The sequence below is a fragment of the Mixophyes fleayi genome, chromosome 4 (genome assembly GCF_038048845.1).
Source record: "Mixophyes fleayi isolate aMixFle1 chromosome 4, aMixFle1.hap1, whole genome shotgun sequence".
Lineage (NCBI taxonomy): Eukaryota > Metazoa > Chordata > Amphibia > Anura > Limnodynastidae > Mixophyes > Mixophyes fleayi.
In genome coordinates this window covers 230,929,740-230,945,947 of record NC_134405.1, presented here as the reverse complement: position 1 = coordinate 230,945,947, position 16,208 = coordinate 230,929,740, and the positions used below count along the sequence as shown (strand labels likewise).

General features: G+C 39.0%; 1 protein-coding gene and 1 pseudogene across 1 annotated transcript in view; one reads left to right on the top strand and one right to left on the bottom strand.

Moving 5' to 3' along the window:
- Positions 1 to 16,208, bottom strand: part of LOC142150801 (uncharacterized) — a 712,033-nt pseudogene that overhangs the window by 44,785 nt on the left and 651,040 nt on the right.
- Positions 4,131 to 16,208, top strand: part of HMGA2 (high mobility group AT-hook 2) — a 76,402-nt gene continuing 64,324 nt past the window's right edge. The window contains exons 1-2 of the mRNA XM_075209446.1: positions 4,131 to 4,725; positions 6,446 to 6,535. Of these exons, the coding sequence (XP_075065547.1) occupies positions 4,621 to 4,725; positions 6,446 to 6,535 (195 nt within the window). The 5' untranslated portion in view covers positions 4,131 to 4,620. The remainder of the gene's footprint in view (positions 4,726 to 6,445; positions 6,536 to 16,208) is intronic.

The following is a 16,208-nucleotide window of genomic DNA, read 5'->3' as shown; positions in this document are numbered from 1 at the left end:
TAAGACATGTTACTGGAAGAAGTTCTCTTTCAAGAAGATGCTTCAATTCAGAGAATGCATATTTTATGGCGAATAATTATTGGTTTCCTATAACATAATTTATTTCTGCTTATGAAATGTCTTGGGAATAGTAGACACAAGGATGTAACTTCATTTTTGACCCAGTCCTGTGGGAAAGGACCGTTCATATACCAGAATCAGAGGCATTCAATTGATCACAAATGGCAATTCTACATTCTAATGGGCGAGAATAGATGCAGTGGTAAAAAGTTTTTTCAAATGCACAAATGTAGCTTCCAGTTATAAGAGACATCCAAGTAGGTCAGTTGACAGGGGCAATAATGCTACAGATGTTTTTAGTAAATCATCTGTAGAAGTTTGCAAACCCTACACACTTCTTTCTCATTTTGCAGAAATGACATTCCAGTAAATATTTAATTTTCTAGGATACTTACACCTTCTGGAGAGAAGAAATAGCCGTAAAATTGGATTTGTATCTTCTCAAATTCACACTGACCGAATTTAAGACATACTTGATATTAGTGGAGATGCTCTAAAAAATGTTTTTCTTGCTACTGGTGTTCTTGAAGATTGTCAGAAAATATCAGGATATTGTCAAGATAGACCACCAAAAACTGGTCCAAGAAATCCCAGACGACATTTTTAATAAAGTGTTGGAATGTTTTAGGGGTGTTACAGAGGCCAAAGAGCATCATTAGATATTCATAATCATCATCATCATTTATTTATATAGCGCCAACATATTCCGTAGCGCTTTACAATTCATAATGCCCATAATGGGTCCAGAAAAGGAATCCACTGGTGTAATGTGGATCAACTTGTAGCCCACTACCCCATTAAGATCCAGTTTTGTAAAGATATTTGCAGATCAACCTTTCTAGTAACTCAGGGTTCAGTGCGACAGGATAACATTTTCTAAGTTATTTTATTACATTCACTGTAGTTAACAGAGGAAAAATATCCTGTATTTTTTCTACAAACAATAGGTCACTCCAGCCAGATAGTTTCAAAGGTAGACATACCCCTTATTCAGGCATTACTTGAGAACAATTTAGCTTTCGTTCAGAGAGAGAATAAATACAACGAAAGGTGTCCCAGCTCCTGGCAGATGTTCAATGGATCTATCATAAGATTGATTGGGAGACAGTTTATCAGCATTTTTGTCATCACACACTATTAGTAGTAGTAGTATTATTATCATTTATTTATAGGGCTCCAAAAGATTTCCGCAGCGCCATACAGAGTATAAACAGTGGACCATACAGGGTAAAACAGTACAGAACAATAAACAAATAATACCAGGGGGTAAATGTATTAAACTTCGATCTCTGCAAATTGCCGATATTCGCCCGCTTTGACAGCTAAATTTAAAACGGCAGTTTAATACATTTACCCCCAGGACATCAAAACTCCAAACATAGCTAGTATAGTGAAGTTGGAGAAGAATAATATGTATAGAGACAGGAGGGAAGAGGGCCCTGCTTGTAAGAGCTTACATCCTAAGGGGGAGGGCAAACAGACAGCAGTCACAATAGAGAGTAGGTGAAGGGGATATAGCGCAAGAGGAGCGATTATCGGGCAGGGGAAGAGAGGTTAAGAGATCAAGCAGAGAGAGATGGTTAGGTGGATGGCTTTGGCTTTGAAGAACATTGTATGTATTATTATTATTATTATCTTTTATTTGTTAGGCGCCACAAGGTTTCCGCAGCGCCGCACATAGTACAAACAGTAGACTATACAGGGTATAACAGTACAGAACAATAAACAAAAAGTACCAATACTTCAGAAACTCCAGGCAGGCAGATGCAACAGACACGGAGCAGAAGAACGGGTAAGGAGACAGGAGGGAAGAGGGCCCTGCTCATACGAGCTTACATCCTAAGGGAGGGTAAAACAGACCAGGCACAAGAGGAGCCAGTTGAGGGAATGGGAGAGAGGGGAGAATGAGCGGAGGAGATGGGGGTTAAGTGGATGGTTGGTAGGCTTTGAGAAAGGTGAGTTTTGAGTGCACGTTTGAAGGAGCACAGAGTAGGAGAGAGGCGGATATTTATGTATGATATAAATATATGCATGTTCTTTTTAAAAATATATATAAACATGGAACGCATGTATATATATATATATATATATATATATCATCAACACTTATTTATATAGCGCCAGCAGATTACGTAGCGCTTTACAATGGGGAATAAACAGTAATAAAACAATACTGGGTAAAACATACATACGTAGAGGAAAATATATATATATATATATATATATATATATATATATATATATATATATATATATATTTAGTGGCTGAAGTGGACATTTAGAAATGGCGGTATGCAAAATGTTAGTGATTGGAATTTTGGAAGCATAATCTTCGTGCTGATTGCTGCATTGTGAGGGTGGAAGTGAGCACCTTGGTAGCCCCTCCCAAGTCCTGTAGCCCTATGCTTTAGGCTGTCTAATGGTAGAGCATGACCTGACTGAGGGGTTTATTTATTAAAAGTGGTGATAGGGCAGGTTTTCTATTGCGCTTTATTGCAACACGGGAAAGATTACACCGGAGAAACCTGGCAAATCTTTTTGACGACAGGGTCTACCACCAGCAATAGCACAGAAGTAGCTTTGGATAAACCTGGCAAAAACGCCCGGAGATATGGCTTTTTCCTGTTTAAAAGAGACCTGATTCATTCTGTATAAAGTAGGCAGTTTTCTACTTATATACAAATTAGTGCCTAAGATTTAGTACACTATTTTGCACACTTTCTGGGCCTGATTCATCAAGGCATGCATACTGAGCGCAACATGCTTTTGTTTCAGAACGCATATAATTCAGGTCTGCGCACGCCCGAAATTCAACAAGGAACGGATCTGAAGATAAGCTGATGAATACAGATGTAGGTCTGCTCTGCTCTACTAAACAGGACACTGCAGGATACGTCCAATACCTATGTGGAATCTAAATTCTCAAAAGAATGTACAAAAAAAATAAAATAATGTCACCTGGTAATAATTTAGGCATTAATGACAAAACTTTAAAAATAGTTTGTTTTTTAAATGTTTTTTTCCATGAAATACATTTATTAGGATGTTATTAATGTCTACTGTACATAAAATACATTTTTACAGTGGCTACTGATTGCATACACCTGTTATAGCATGCATACGGTGCTGTCATCATTAGTACGGGGCACTTAGACTAGCCCTGTAGCTGGAGATAGGGTTGAAAAAACAAGTACTTTTGAAATGTCCAAAGCTTGGCACACCTTTACTATATATTGACTATGGCCAAATTCCCCTTCCCTCCCTGCAATCGTAGGTTGTAGTGTCATTTGTGCTGGAGAATAAATAGAACATGGCTGCATCCTTTGTCAAAAGAGCTGGTTCTGGACATGCGCAGAGTGATTTTGCGGACTGTACGCACACAATCGCAGTTTACGCTTCTTGATGAATCAGGCCGTCTGCCTTTATCTCTCTCTCTCTACTAATATAAATATTGTAATAGTCTAACATTAAACTCCTACCTAAGGTTTTCTGAAATATTCAGATGCAAATTTTTACCAAATATGTCCCCAATATTTCAGAAGTGTATATTGATTTATAAACACATTAAAATACATTTTGGATAATCTATAGTATTAAATATTTCAGGAAAAAAATATGCAGCATTAGTGCTTCATTTATTTTTTTGTCATATTATGTTTTCAGCCATGCACAACAATGATCACACACCAATGATAGCATTGTTGATGTTCTACTAAGTTTGCAAAAAAAAACAAAAAACTACTAAGATTTGTTTCTGTGTCGGAAATATTTGTTAAAATGTTAATTACGAACAATTACCAGTAGATATATGTGTTTGCCTGTGTAGTTTTGCAAGCCTAGGCAGTGCATTGATGCAATGTTTCGCCTTAACCTCAGGGAATCCCTAGACTGTCCCTTTAAACTTGCTTGGAGCAGGGCCACTGTACTTTAACTCTTGTAGCCACGTGAGTTTGTCTCCGTGTATTCTCTCCCCAGTGCTGCTGTATTTCTGTTATATCTGGCTGTGCTCCAGCCTCTGGTCGCTGCCTCCTTCGCCCTGCCTCCTCCTATTTTTTCCACCCACGGGTAAAGGTGTTTTTTTTTACCCATCCCACTTTAATCCGTGGGCTGGATTTATATCACATGCCCTACTCACAAAAACACAAGACCTCCCTTACCCCCCAAATCACACACACGTGTGGGCATACAGCAATACTTATATGTGCTAACCTCTCGTAACTCTGAATCCCAGACCCATGTAGGAAAGTTGTGTCTCTAGTTACCTCTGGTGCCCTGTGACCTAAATTGTCCTAAGCAGATAACATACATTCTATTGATCCTCTATCAGTTCTTGCACATTTGGATCCCAGCAGCCGGGCTCCTCTCGCATTGCACTAATAGCGCACTAGTGTCTATTGTGGAAGCCCCCTCTTGAGTTGCTGGTCAGTACATTAGAGGAGATCCCCTCGCTCTCCTCCTCTTTCTCTTCTCTCGCTTTGGCAGCAGCAGGACGTCCGGTGCGGCGGCTCCTCGTGTGGATCCCTCAAGGTGCAGCAGATCGCTTGGGGTTGTGCAGTCACCATGAGCTCAAGGGAAAGTGCCCGCCAATCCACATCAGTGGAGCATCCTGCATCCCCCTCAGAATCGCCGAAGAGGGCACGAGGGAGACCCCGGAAACCGCAAAAAGTCAGTACCGCATCTTCCCTCACACCGCACTAACGCGCACACTTTACATCCCAGCGCGCTTACCGCACACAATGGATCGCGCACAGCGACTTTTGACTGTGTGATCCACGCATACACTGGCTCATGCACACGGCTACCGTGCACCGTGTGCACTCTCATTCATAAAAACACACACATCCAGTTCAGTGTGTGTCCACCTTCTCCATCGCGCTGTGGGAGTCAGTGCATGCAGGGGGTCTCCCAGTCCAGACCTCTACACAAACCTGGGGGGAGAAGGGGGATCGAGCAGCCAGACCTGATGTGTCCTTTACAACAGCTCCGGGGGCTTCTCACACCCGGTGTGAGGTCGCACTCTCTGGAAGGTCTTTCTCTTTCTAAAATATTTACCTTCCCTTATAATTCCCCTCTCCCACCAATGCTGTTACTTTAATATTACACCAGGCACAGCGCATCTCAAACAATGGGAATTCCCTTCTTTGTAACCGATTTCTTTTCGGGCAAAATCCTAATTCTTTTTGCAGTTCTCAATCTATAGTATTATCACACACATATACAACATGCTTTAATTCTTTGTTCTGCACGAATAAAAATAACTTTTTCAGTACATCTTCGCGTTAAACAGTAGCATAATTCTTTTTATGTGTGTAAAATGTGGAAACTCCGATTAATTGTGTTTATCAGCCCCGGGATGAACTGTGTGTGTGTGTGTGTGTGTGTGTGTGTGTGTGTGTGTGTTTTGCCTGCGGATGCAAATCATTATTTGGAACTGCTTTCATTCATGAGATATTTTTAGATCCAACTGCGTGTTTCAATATTGCTAATATGTGGTTTTACTAGGAGGAAAAACAGGTTTACACACTGGTGGTGTTTTCTGTAAGGCACATAAGAATACTTCTCTGGGCTTTGTTGACTGTTTATTTAAGATGCAAGTTCTATGCATGGAAGCAAAAGAGATAACTTTTTACATTTGTTTCTATAGAAAGGTTCATAAATATATGCTACAACCAAACCTACAGTATTCATCTTGATACTCATATTAGGCTGTAATCAAGTCACATGATGGAATATATGCAGACTTATTAGACAAAACAAAACAGAAACGTTCTGACTTGTCTCAAATAAGGATTATTTGTTTTGTTAAATATCACTCAGTTGTTTGATTTTTGTTCTATAATGCCAAGATCATCATGAAGTAATGCATAGTATTTTGAAAAACTTTCTGAAACAACTCCAGTTATTTAACTGGTGTCAGTCAGTCACAGAGTCCATAAATTGTTTATAGTTGTTTTGTCCCTTATTTTGTCCCTTTATTGGAAACTCTGTGTGTTTTGAGATTAAGCTGGACCACACATGTGTGTTTGGAAATGCTGCCCAGGATTACACTGAATAAAATGCAATTTATACATGTAATCCTAAATACATTAGGTCATGTTCTTTGTTTTTATACTTTAGAATATAAATTGTAATGAGCTGTATGTCATTGGTTCAAGAAAGTTACAGTCCTAAGTGCACAACTTAAAATTTTTATTACCTATCTCAGTGTGTAAATGTTTTTCTTTCCTGCAAATCACTGGATTTGTACGTTCGTTACATGTGTTTCCCTGTAAGGTTTTAATAGTACACTATATCATGGTAGAAAAAGGTCTAGCTGCATTTGGAGAGTGGAATATTTTCCCATGTTAAATTCTTTCCACTATATCAAGTTTATTTCTTTACTTAGGAACCAGCAGCTGGAGAACCCTCTCCTAAAAGACCCAGAGGAAGACCTAAGGGAAGCAAAAATAAAAGTCCTTCAAAATCAGCACAAAAGGTGAGCTTAGCAGCACATGCTTGCTCAGAAACCATTCATAATGTGTGGGCAGGGTTTGTTTTCTGTAACGTTTAGCCAGAGCTCTTCCATTTTTAATAATCAGTGTACCCTCATATACACAGCACATGCTAAGAATTAAGTTCTTTAAAACAGAAGAAAACAAATAGCCTTCTTGCCTTTAATCATTTTCTATTTCATCAGTGTCTCTCTAATATAACATATTTGGTTGCTGGACTTATATTGTACAGTAATATTCATTTTGATGAAATAAGATTTTTGTTAAAAGGTCTCATATCTTTTCATTAACTTAGTGTACTATTAGTGTTACCTATGTGATTGTTCATTAGCTGCCCCCCCTTAAATGGTCAATTGATCTGTTGCTGAAATAAGCCAAACTAAAGTCCTTTCGACTAAATCTATTTATCACCTTGAGAAGTGATCACCACGTCCTCATCTTTATTTAGCAACCTATTTGGTACAAAATAAGAAGTTCCAGTTGGCAAAGATTGTTTGATCTCTTCTACACTCTTGCAATTCCTAGTAGCAGAAAAATACACCATTTTACACCCTTGGGAAATAATGCATAGGTGTTGTTACAGACAACAGCCCTTCAGTTGTAACTTTTATTGTTTTGTCATATAGTCTGAATAATACACTATGTTCCAAAAAATGCATACTATAGCCAACCCTGTTAACAGGTCACTTGTTGCTAATTTGTCTTTCGATATTTGCATATATGTTGCTGGACTATGTTTATGACTAGTTAGATTGTTAACTATTGTAGAAATTAGATGATTCTCAATTGAAGCCTTGATAAACAGCAGAAGTGTGTTACTGGTATTTAAATTGTAATGTATATTATCTATATATTGTATGTAGAGTTAGGTGCAAGGAAAACTGTCAAAATAAAAGTTTAAATACGTTGCAATGTTTTCTGACTGTACAGAATTGTGTCTTTTGGGTGACGATTAGCAAGCATTGAGTGCTCATCAGTTTCTTAGCCTTCAAAGGGCATCTAAGGTTTCTCCAGCACTTTATAGTTAGTCATAGGATCTTTATTAGAATCTTAAGTCTCTTAATCTACTGTACTGGCAATTAGAGAATATCAAACCCCTAAAAGTATTTAAATGTGTTTCCAAATTAATTTTGTTTTGAATTAATTGGATGGTAGTTACTGTATTTTGAATGGCAAAGGAAATGGCACTTTTGCATGTACAATTGTTTTGTTGTATGATGCTCCTATCATCATCATCATTTTTATATGATTTACACTTTCCTTAAAAAGTTGAATTATAACCGTTTACTTGACAAAGTTTAAATAGATAGAACTGTAAAGAATGGTGTGCAGCATATGTCCATAAAGGAACTCCTTAGAATTTACTATTGTGTTCCCAACATGGAAGCTAAACATACAACCAAGCCAGCAGACACAAGAAGGCAACCATGATTAATTAATTGGGTGTTCTCTTGTGAACCATTACACGCAACAATTAAAAATGTATTACATGACCTGCTAGAATGCTAAAAATACTCAGGCAATCAATAAGATTATGTTTTGCTGAAACTTACACCAGTCTTCCCTAAATCACTTGTAAAATGACCAGAAAAGATGTGTAACAGCAATATTCCATGTGTAGTTATTTGTTGGATGTTTTCCTACTTCATTTTCACAACTCCTGTAATTGTCCTTGGGCCATTTCATAACAATTGTGTATGATTCCAGGTGCTATGTGAAAAAAGAGCGGTCATGTCATTGAAATTAGCTGCTAATTACAGTTTTAATGAAAGGCTAGAACACAGGTGATACATTTATATGATATGCAGTTATGAAACATCTAGCTTAGTTATCTTGAAGTAAAATTGATTGAATGTAACACTGTTATTGTGTCTCTCGCCTATGAGATTCCTATGCACTTAATGACCTTTAGATCATTGTATTGTTTGTAAACACTCTACATTTTCTTATGTAATTGGGTAGCTATTTCTGTAGTGATGGTATTCTACTGGAAACAAATATAAGACATCCAAATATTTTACTACTATTTGTAGTATGCCGGCTTATTCTTCCTTGTTTCACAAGTATAAATGTCATCTAAAACCAAGATTCCAAGATCCCCACTTCTTTCATATCTAAAGAAACTGTTTGGTGCCCTAATATTCAACTAAAAAAAGTTCATCTCTGTGTAAAAATATTTGTAAAAAAAAATATATTTCAGCTGTTCTAAAGGCAAAGGCACTCTCTTCATATATTACCTGATGTTTCCATAATTTGAACAATTTGGTGCATTTGGAAATGCCAAATGGTAACTCTTTACTGGGGTAACCAAAAGACCATTTGGCAGCACTAATATCTGGTTATGTTGTAATGATTGTTAGGTGCTCATGTTGAAATAGGTGCAGTTCCCCAGCTCAGGCAGTTTAAAATTTTATCCAGTCACTAACTGGAGACTCATCAGCTCAACCATCTTGTCCCCCCTCTGTGTCACTATTGCAGAAACTTTTGCCAGTTCTATCAATGCTTCTGCTACTTGGAAGATTCCCCAAACACACCTCAATCCGAATGTGTCAAACAATGTTGTGACTTATGCTCCCTGTCATTTCAGCATGTCTACATAATTTATCAAGTGCTTTATCCACTGAAGAAACAAGTAGATAACATATATTGATGAGATAATTAGTAATTGAATAAGGATAGCAAATATAGATCATGATGGCAAATAAATTTAGACCTTTTGGAATACCTTATAAGATAAAATGTCAATTCTAAATATAGTTTTCTAGTGGGTTGTTATATTTATAGACCAATATGCTAAGAGGTAGATGGATAAATAGATAGATCAATAGATAGTGTGGACGGTTCAGTGTTACTTGGATTTCTTTAGCCTTGGCATAGAATGTTTGTCGCTATGTGGATGCCATGTAGTACAGATGGTCAATGTGTGCACTGTTGGGACCGATCAAGATGCTGGAACTTCCTTTCAAGACAAGCAGAGTAGAAGCTGGTTCATTGGAGTAAACTAGAAGTTGGAAGTGTCAAAGTACAAGATCAAGAATTTGGGTTAAACCTGCTGGTGGTGAAAAAAATGGTGCTAACAGAAATATATAGAAATGGAATAAAAATGGATATGATAACAAATAATAAAAAAAACAAAAATGTCATAGGTTCATTTTCTGTTTTCGGAGTAAAAATAAACTTCGCTGCAACTGCTCAGATGTTTCTCCTGCGATAACAATTCAGCAGTAATGAAGATGATATACACTGTTGGTGAATGTGTGGGAGAGCGAACTCTATGACCCAAAAACAAATACGCCATGCATATCTATTGGCAGTGGTACCTTCTAGAAAGTACTTCAAAAGTCTAGTTTATTTTACTGTACCTTGAAGTTAGGAGTTCCTAAACTTTTTCTCAGCTGGGCACCAAGTTATGTCCATACATTTTGCGGAAACCAAGGTTACATTTTTAATTAAAGAAACGGGGGCCTCCACAATTTTCAGTGCTTAATTTTGCCTAGTGCAGGGAATTTTACCTGCTAGATGCCAAGCAGATAGATAAAATGTGTATGTGTAGTCTTCACAATATAGCAAAAAAAGGTCTATAAAGTTATTTACAATATGGAGCAGTGAGACATTAGCTGCAGCACCAAGCTGAATAGATCTAAGTATGAAGTCCATTTTAAGTGTGGAGGAATTGCAGATGCACAGTATGGGGGGTGCTGGATAAGGGGACAGGTGCCAAACGGTCAAGTGCTTATAGTTAATCATGGATAAATAGAAATAAAACAAATGCATAGCTGGACCTTTTGGTGTCTTTTCTTTTGCCATCCACTTCCCTCCATATTGTGTGCCTGCAGACATATTTTTCTGGTAACTTTCTGTGCAGGCTATGGGTTGTCTGTTCCTAGCCTGTACCTAGCTATGCTGTCTATGACATCATATCCCCAATGACATAACACTTGCCACTACCTGGAAATCAATTGTTGTTATGAAAAGATTATCATACTGCAACAATGCCAACAGGAGAGCTCTGACAACAGATAAAGAGATTACAAGGAAGCAAAACAATGGCATCTTTACTGGATGGTGAGCTCTGCAAACAATTTTACTTGCACCATAATAGAAACGAGGTAATGTAGTCTAAAAATAATATTTTATGCATTCATCTCTTAAACACTTAAACCTTTATTTCTTTCTTTTTCATTTGCATATGTCTAAAGTCCCTTTTAAATAGTGATCATCCCTTTTTTTACTTAGTCCACAAATGAAGGGGCATATTTATCAAGCTTTGAAATTAGCATTAGTTTCTTTACATGTAAAATACTTGCTTTAGTGAATAACTATTTTGTGTAAATAAGGTCAAATGTAAAAAGTGGCACAAAAACATCTACAATTTGGTGTAGATGCAAAATTCAGCATTATATCTGGGGACATTTAAAACGGGAATTGAAGCACAAGTGGTGTAATGGATCAGTTGAAACAATGCAAGCTCCAATGAAGGTCATGGTTTATGCCTGGTCTGAAAAGGCGTCACTTTTAAGCATAATTTTCAGTGAAATGGAAACTTCACACCATTATAAATATATGTAATATATCTTTTGCAGTAAATGCAATGTATTTTCCCATTGAAAATGAATAGGATGTGAAACATTACATGAATAGGCATATTAGTCAAAAATATAATATTGGTTTAAAAAACATCAGAAAACCACTTTATAGCTTATTGCCGTACGGATATGCATTTTAAAATATAATGAGTAGGAAATTGGTGGAAACAAATGTTTGTATATTTTTTATTTAATTATTTTTTCCCCATTATCAGGCCATTATTCACAGTATTGGAACACACTTCCCAACATATATTGTTTATTGCAGTAAAATTCTGGGTGATTCGATTTTATGGAAAAGGATGAAGATAATTGCAGTACTACCTAGTCAACAAGACATCCATAAGTTTATCCATGATGCGCTCATAAATTTTCTGTTAACTTAACGTTACTCTTCCATCAACCAGTGTTTCTCAAAGTAGTTGTTTAAGATGCTGCTATTGGTCAGTGTCACTGCCAGTTTGGTCAGAATGGCCTTAGCTGAAGCAACAGCCTGTTTTGACTGTGTCACTCACTGAGAAAATACATTAGAAGGTGCAGCATTAGTGAGTATGTGAGTCCTAGCACTCAAGAATTTTTTCTTTCATCTTTTCACCAAGTGATTCAATACATCATTTATCCAGAACCTCAGAATGCCTAAATGTGCCAGGCCAACAGTAGTTGTTGTTTTTAAATCAGCAAAATGAACACACACATTATATATTGTACTCAATATTGTTGGTAATATTTACATCATGATCTAAGTTAAGTCTAAAACATTATTTATAAAGAGATGTTGAATTGTAACATTTGAAAGTAGAGCATTATTTTATAATTGAGTAAAACAGTCACATTTTGTGCGCTCTGTGCAATGTTTTACATAGATGCAGAACATGTTGGACTTCTTTAAATTAATGATTTTCTAATGATACCATAGTTAAAATGTGTTGTTTGGGTAAAGCCAAGTAAGCGCCATTTGATGTTCAGGACACTTTGGCCACTTGGGTGTCTGTTTCAGTGGGGTCTGTTGAGTAACTTTCATTTGCCCTCTGAATGGCAGCACCCGCTCATTGATTAATACAAATATTCTGGTAAATTGTGAGTAATGGAACATTTATAGAAAATACAATTATATAATAGTAAAGCATTTTAAGTGTCTTTGTAAACTAAACCAGTTTGATAATATAACTTATATTTGCATGTGCCTTTGTTACCTAACTGAGAGCAAGCAACATTATTATTCTATATTGTAATTGTTGGAAACTAGCTCACACTGTTATGTCCTACAAAAGCATTACAGAATAATACATGTAATGTGTATAGAAAAATGCCCATGGCTCGCTTTATTTTTTTCAGAGACAGTTGCATATATACATGCAAATGAGAGTAGGCTGTACTTTAAAATAAGCGGTGTCTCAAACCAGTAGCCCAAAGCATGTGGTACCTTTCACCTTGACATCTTCCTATATCATCTTGCATGGTAGGTAAACCTTAGATTATATTGCATGGGGGTTCATGTTAACAATAGCAGGATGCATGACATGTATTATTTAAACTCCTGTCTGATTAATTGCTTTCAACTGTACAGGTTTAGTTTTGATCCCTTGGTAAAATCCCATGTGTAAGGGCAAAATAACATTACTCTGATCACAGTAGCTATAAAAGGTTATAGAACTATCATCCATTTCCTTGGTTCCTGAAAATATCCATTTAGTTGTGGATAATGTTCAGCATCGCACTGGGGCATGAATGGCCTATGAAACACTGCTGGAGGTGTGTGGCCAGCCACTAAGGGCACGTGGTCAGCCCATGGAATAAAGTTTATTTTTTTCCTTTGGCATTTAATTATATGTACAACACTTAACGATGTGCCGCTTCTTCGAGTTGAACCATGTTTTTCAAATCCCCCGCTGCTGGCCGTCGGTGAGTAAGTCAGCGAATAACTCGTCACAACAGCCAGGCGGCGGTTGATTTCAAAACAGCAAAATAAGTGGAAGTAGAAGCGCACGACCAAAAGACAAAAATTAATTAAATAGGTTTAAATAAAAAAAAAAACAACAACATTTTATATAATATAAGATTATCTATAGTTTTAAATATTTTGCACCTAAATGGCGATTTATTTATTTTTAAAACCTAAAAGATAAAAATATAATATATTAATTATAATAGTAATATATACTGTACTCGTTTACCCTCTCGCGCGCGCTCTGTTCTGTCACGTTCTCTCTGGCTTGTGCTCGCGTTCTCGCTCTCTGGCTTGCACTCACGTTCTCGCTCTCTGGCTTGCACTCACGTTCTCGCTCTCTGGCTTGCGTTTGTGCTCTCTGGCGTGCGCTTGCGTTTGTGCTCTCTGGCGTGCGCTCACGTTTGCGCTCTCTGCTCTCTTGCTCGCGCTCTCTCACTCTCTTCTCACTCTCTCGCTCTGCTCTCGGTTCTCGCTCTCTTTTCACTCTCTTGCTCTGTTCTCACTCTCTTGTCATCCTCTCACGCGCGCACTGTTCTCATGCGCGCTCTGTTTTCTCACGTTCCCTCTGTGCTTTCTGGCTTGCGCTCGCTTTCTCGCTTGCGCTCGCGTTACCGCTCTCTGGCTTGCGCTCACATTCGCGCTCTCGCTCACATTTGCGCTCTCTCGCTCTCTTCTCACTCTCGCTCTGCTTTCTTTTTACTCTGTTCTCGCTCTCTTCTCACTCTCTCTCTGTGCTCTCTGTATCTCGCTCTCTTCTCACTCTCTCGCTCTGCTCTCTTCTCACTCTCTCGTTCTGCTCTGTTTTCGTTCTCTGCTCTCACTCTCTGCTTTCGGGTCCTCGCTCGCGTCTCTATGGCTCGCGTCCTCGCTCTCTGCTCTCTCGCACGCTTCCTCACTCGCGTCGTCGCTCTCTCGCTCGCGTCCTCGCTCTCTGGCTCGCGTCCTCGCTCTCTGCTCTCTGGCTCGCGTCCTCACTCTCTGCTCTCTGGCTCGCGTCCTTGCTCTCTGGCTCGCGTCCTTGCTCTCTGGCTCGCGTCCTTGCTCTCTGGCTCGCGTCCTTGCTCTCTCGCTCGCGTCCTTGCTCTCTGCTCTTTTGCTCGCGTCCTTGCTCTCTGCTCTCTCGCGTCCTTGCTCTCTGCTCTCTCGCTCGCGTCCTTGCTCTCTGCTCTCTCGCTCGCGTCCTTGCTCTCTGCTCTCTCGCTCGCGTCCTTGCTCTCTGCTCTCTCGCTCGCGTCCTTGCTCTCTGCTCTCTCACTCGCGTCCTTGCTCTCTGCCCTCTCGCTCGCTCTCTGCTCTCTGTTGTCGCGCTCTGACCTCGCTCTCTGCTCTTTCTGTGCATTTGCTCTTCTCTCTCTCGTTGCGTTTGCTCTTGCTTCTCTCTCTTTTGATGACTCAAATGCAGCTAGGAAAGCAAAGCAAGGAGACAAGCCTAGAGTCTGGTAGGGGAATGGTGGCAGGCAATGTCTGGCAGAAAGGAGAAGAACTGTGTTCATGTGTGGTGACTGGAAGCGGTGGAGGCCAATGTTACAATACAAAGCAAAGAGCATCCAAGTGATGGTCATATAATGCAGGGATCAGTGCACAGTCACGTATGTAGCCTCTGCTCAGGCTGCACTTTTACATAGGGTTCATCCACCCACTCCAGGACACACCAAATACACACGAGAGGTCTACATATCCACACAACTACTTGCCTGCACCTCCTTCTTTATCCTGCTGCTTCATAATGATCCTTCATACTAATCCTTCTTTACCCTCTCCTCCTTCCAATACCTTCATTCTTCTTCTATCCTCCTCCTTCATCTTCCTTCCTCGTCGTCATACTCTTCATCCTCCTTCATTCTCTTCCTCCTTTCTTAGCCTCCACCTTCTTTCTCTGCCCTCTTCCTTCATGCCAATTAGCAGTGCAGTTGAGTGTCAGAAAAATTTGTGCTGATCTTAGATTGGAGTAGCTCAGCACATGTTGTTACCAGGGGAGGGCTGGCAATTTTTGGCCTGGGGGGCAAGACTCAACTCAGCAGCCAATTTTAAAGGAAAAAAAAATGCAGGTGACCCAGCCCAAGGTGGCCCACTATGGGACCGGCCCGGGGGAACAAATGCCCCCCAGCCCAGCTTGCTCCTGGTTGTTGCTGAGTGCCAGGGAGGTGCAGTGTATTTAAAGTCCCAGCTGCATTATGAAGGCATCAGTGGCAGGGGTGATTGTGACCCGCCCTCTATAGTAAGGGTAAATGGTAATATATAATGCCAACTAGGAATACCCAAAGGTTTGTAGTGTAAAGCTGGGTACACACCTATGTCATCATACTTCAGATGCAATTTCTCTAACGATTGAAAGTCCCGATGAGCATGCCAATTCATGTGTACACACCTACACAATTACCTTCAGATCTGTGGTCTTAATTTTTCATAACCAGCATTAATATGATGTCGTTCCATTGTTGACTGTGATTTTTAGGAAATTTATAAAACCAAAAGAATAGATGCAATGTGTATTGGTACACTAAAACATGATTGTGGGAGCTTACACACTCTTGCTATATCTGTCCACATGGTTGGGAATCGCGTGATCTGCATGGTAATTGCATAGGTGTGTCCCACCTTTACTGTCCCTCAGTACTTACTTTCAAATAGTTTGCATTTTTCTTCTGTATATTAAGGCCCACACTACTTGTCATGTTTTTGTTTTTTGTTTTTTTCGTGTTTTTTTTTTTTTTTTTTACAATTACATTCACTTGAATATTTAGTTGTTTCCTTTAAACTTTAAAAAAATAACCAATGTAACGTATTGCCTGTGGCACAGCATAGTGTTAGCCACACGCTTGGAAAGCAGGGACATTCTATGTCAAATGCCGGAAGAATTTCGACATATCACGTCACCACATGTTCATGTTTGTGCAAAGAACACTCCCAACTATCCCATACACATATCGTGAAACTACCAAGACATGACTGGTCTACAATCTATGACCGCTAATATATTATACATTCTTTCTAAAATTTTGAATAAGGTGACTGGAGATCAATTAATCCTTATGTCCTAGACTATGGAGATAGCAAAACAAATTATGTAACTGTGTTAGATGCTTTACTGTGTAATGTTACTATCCCATATACACTTGCAGA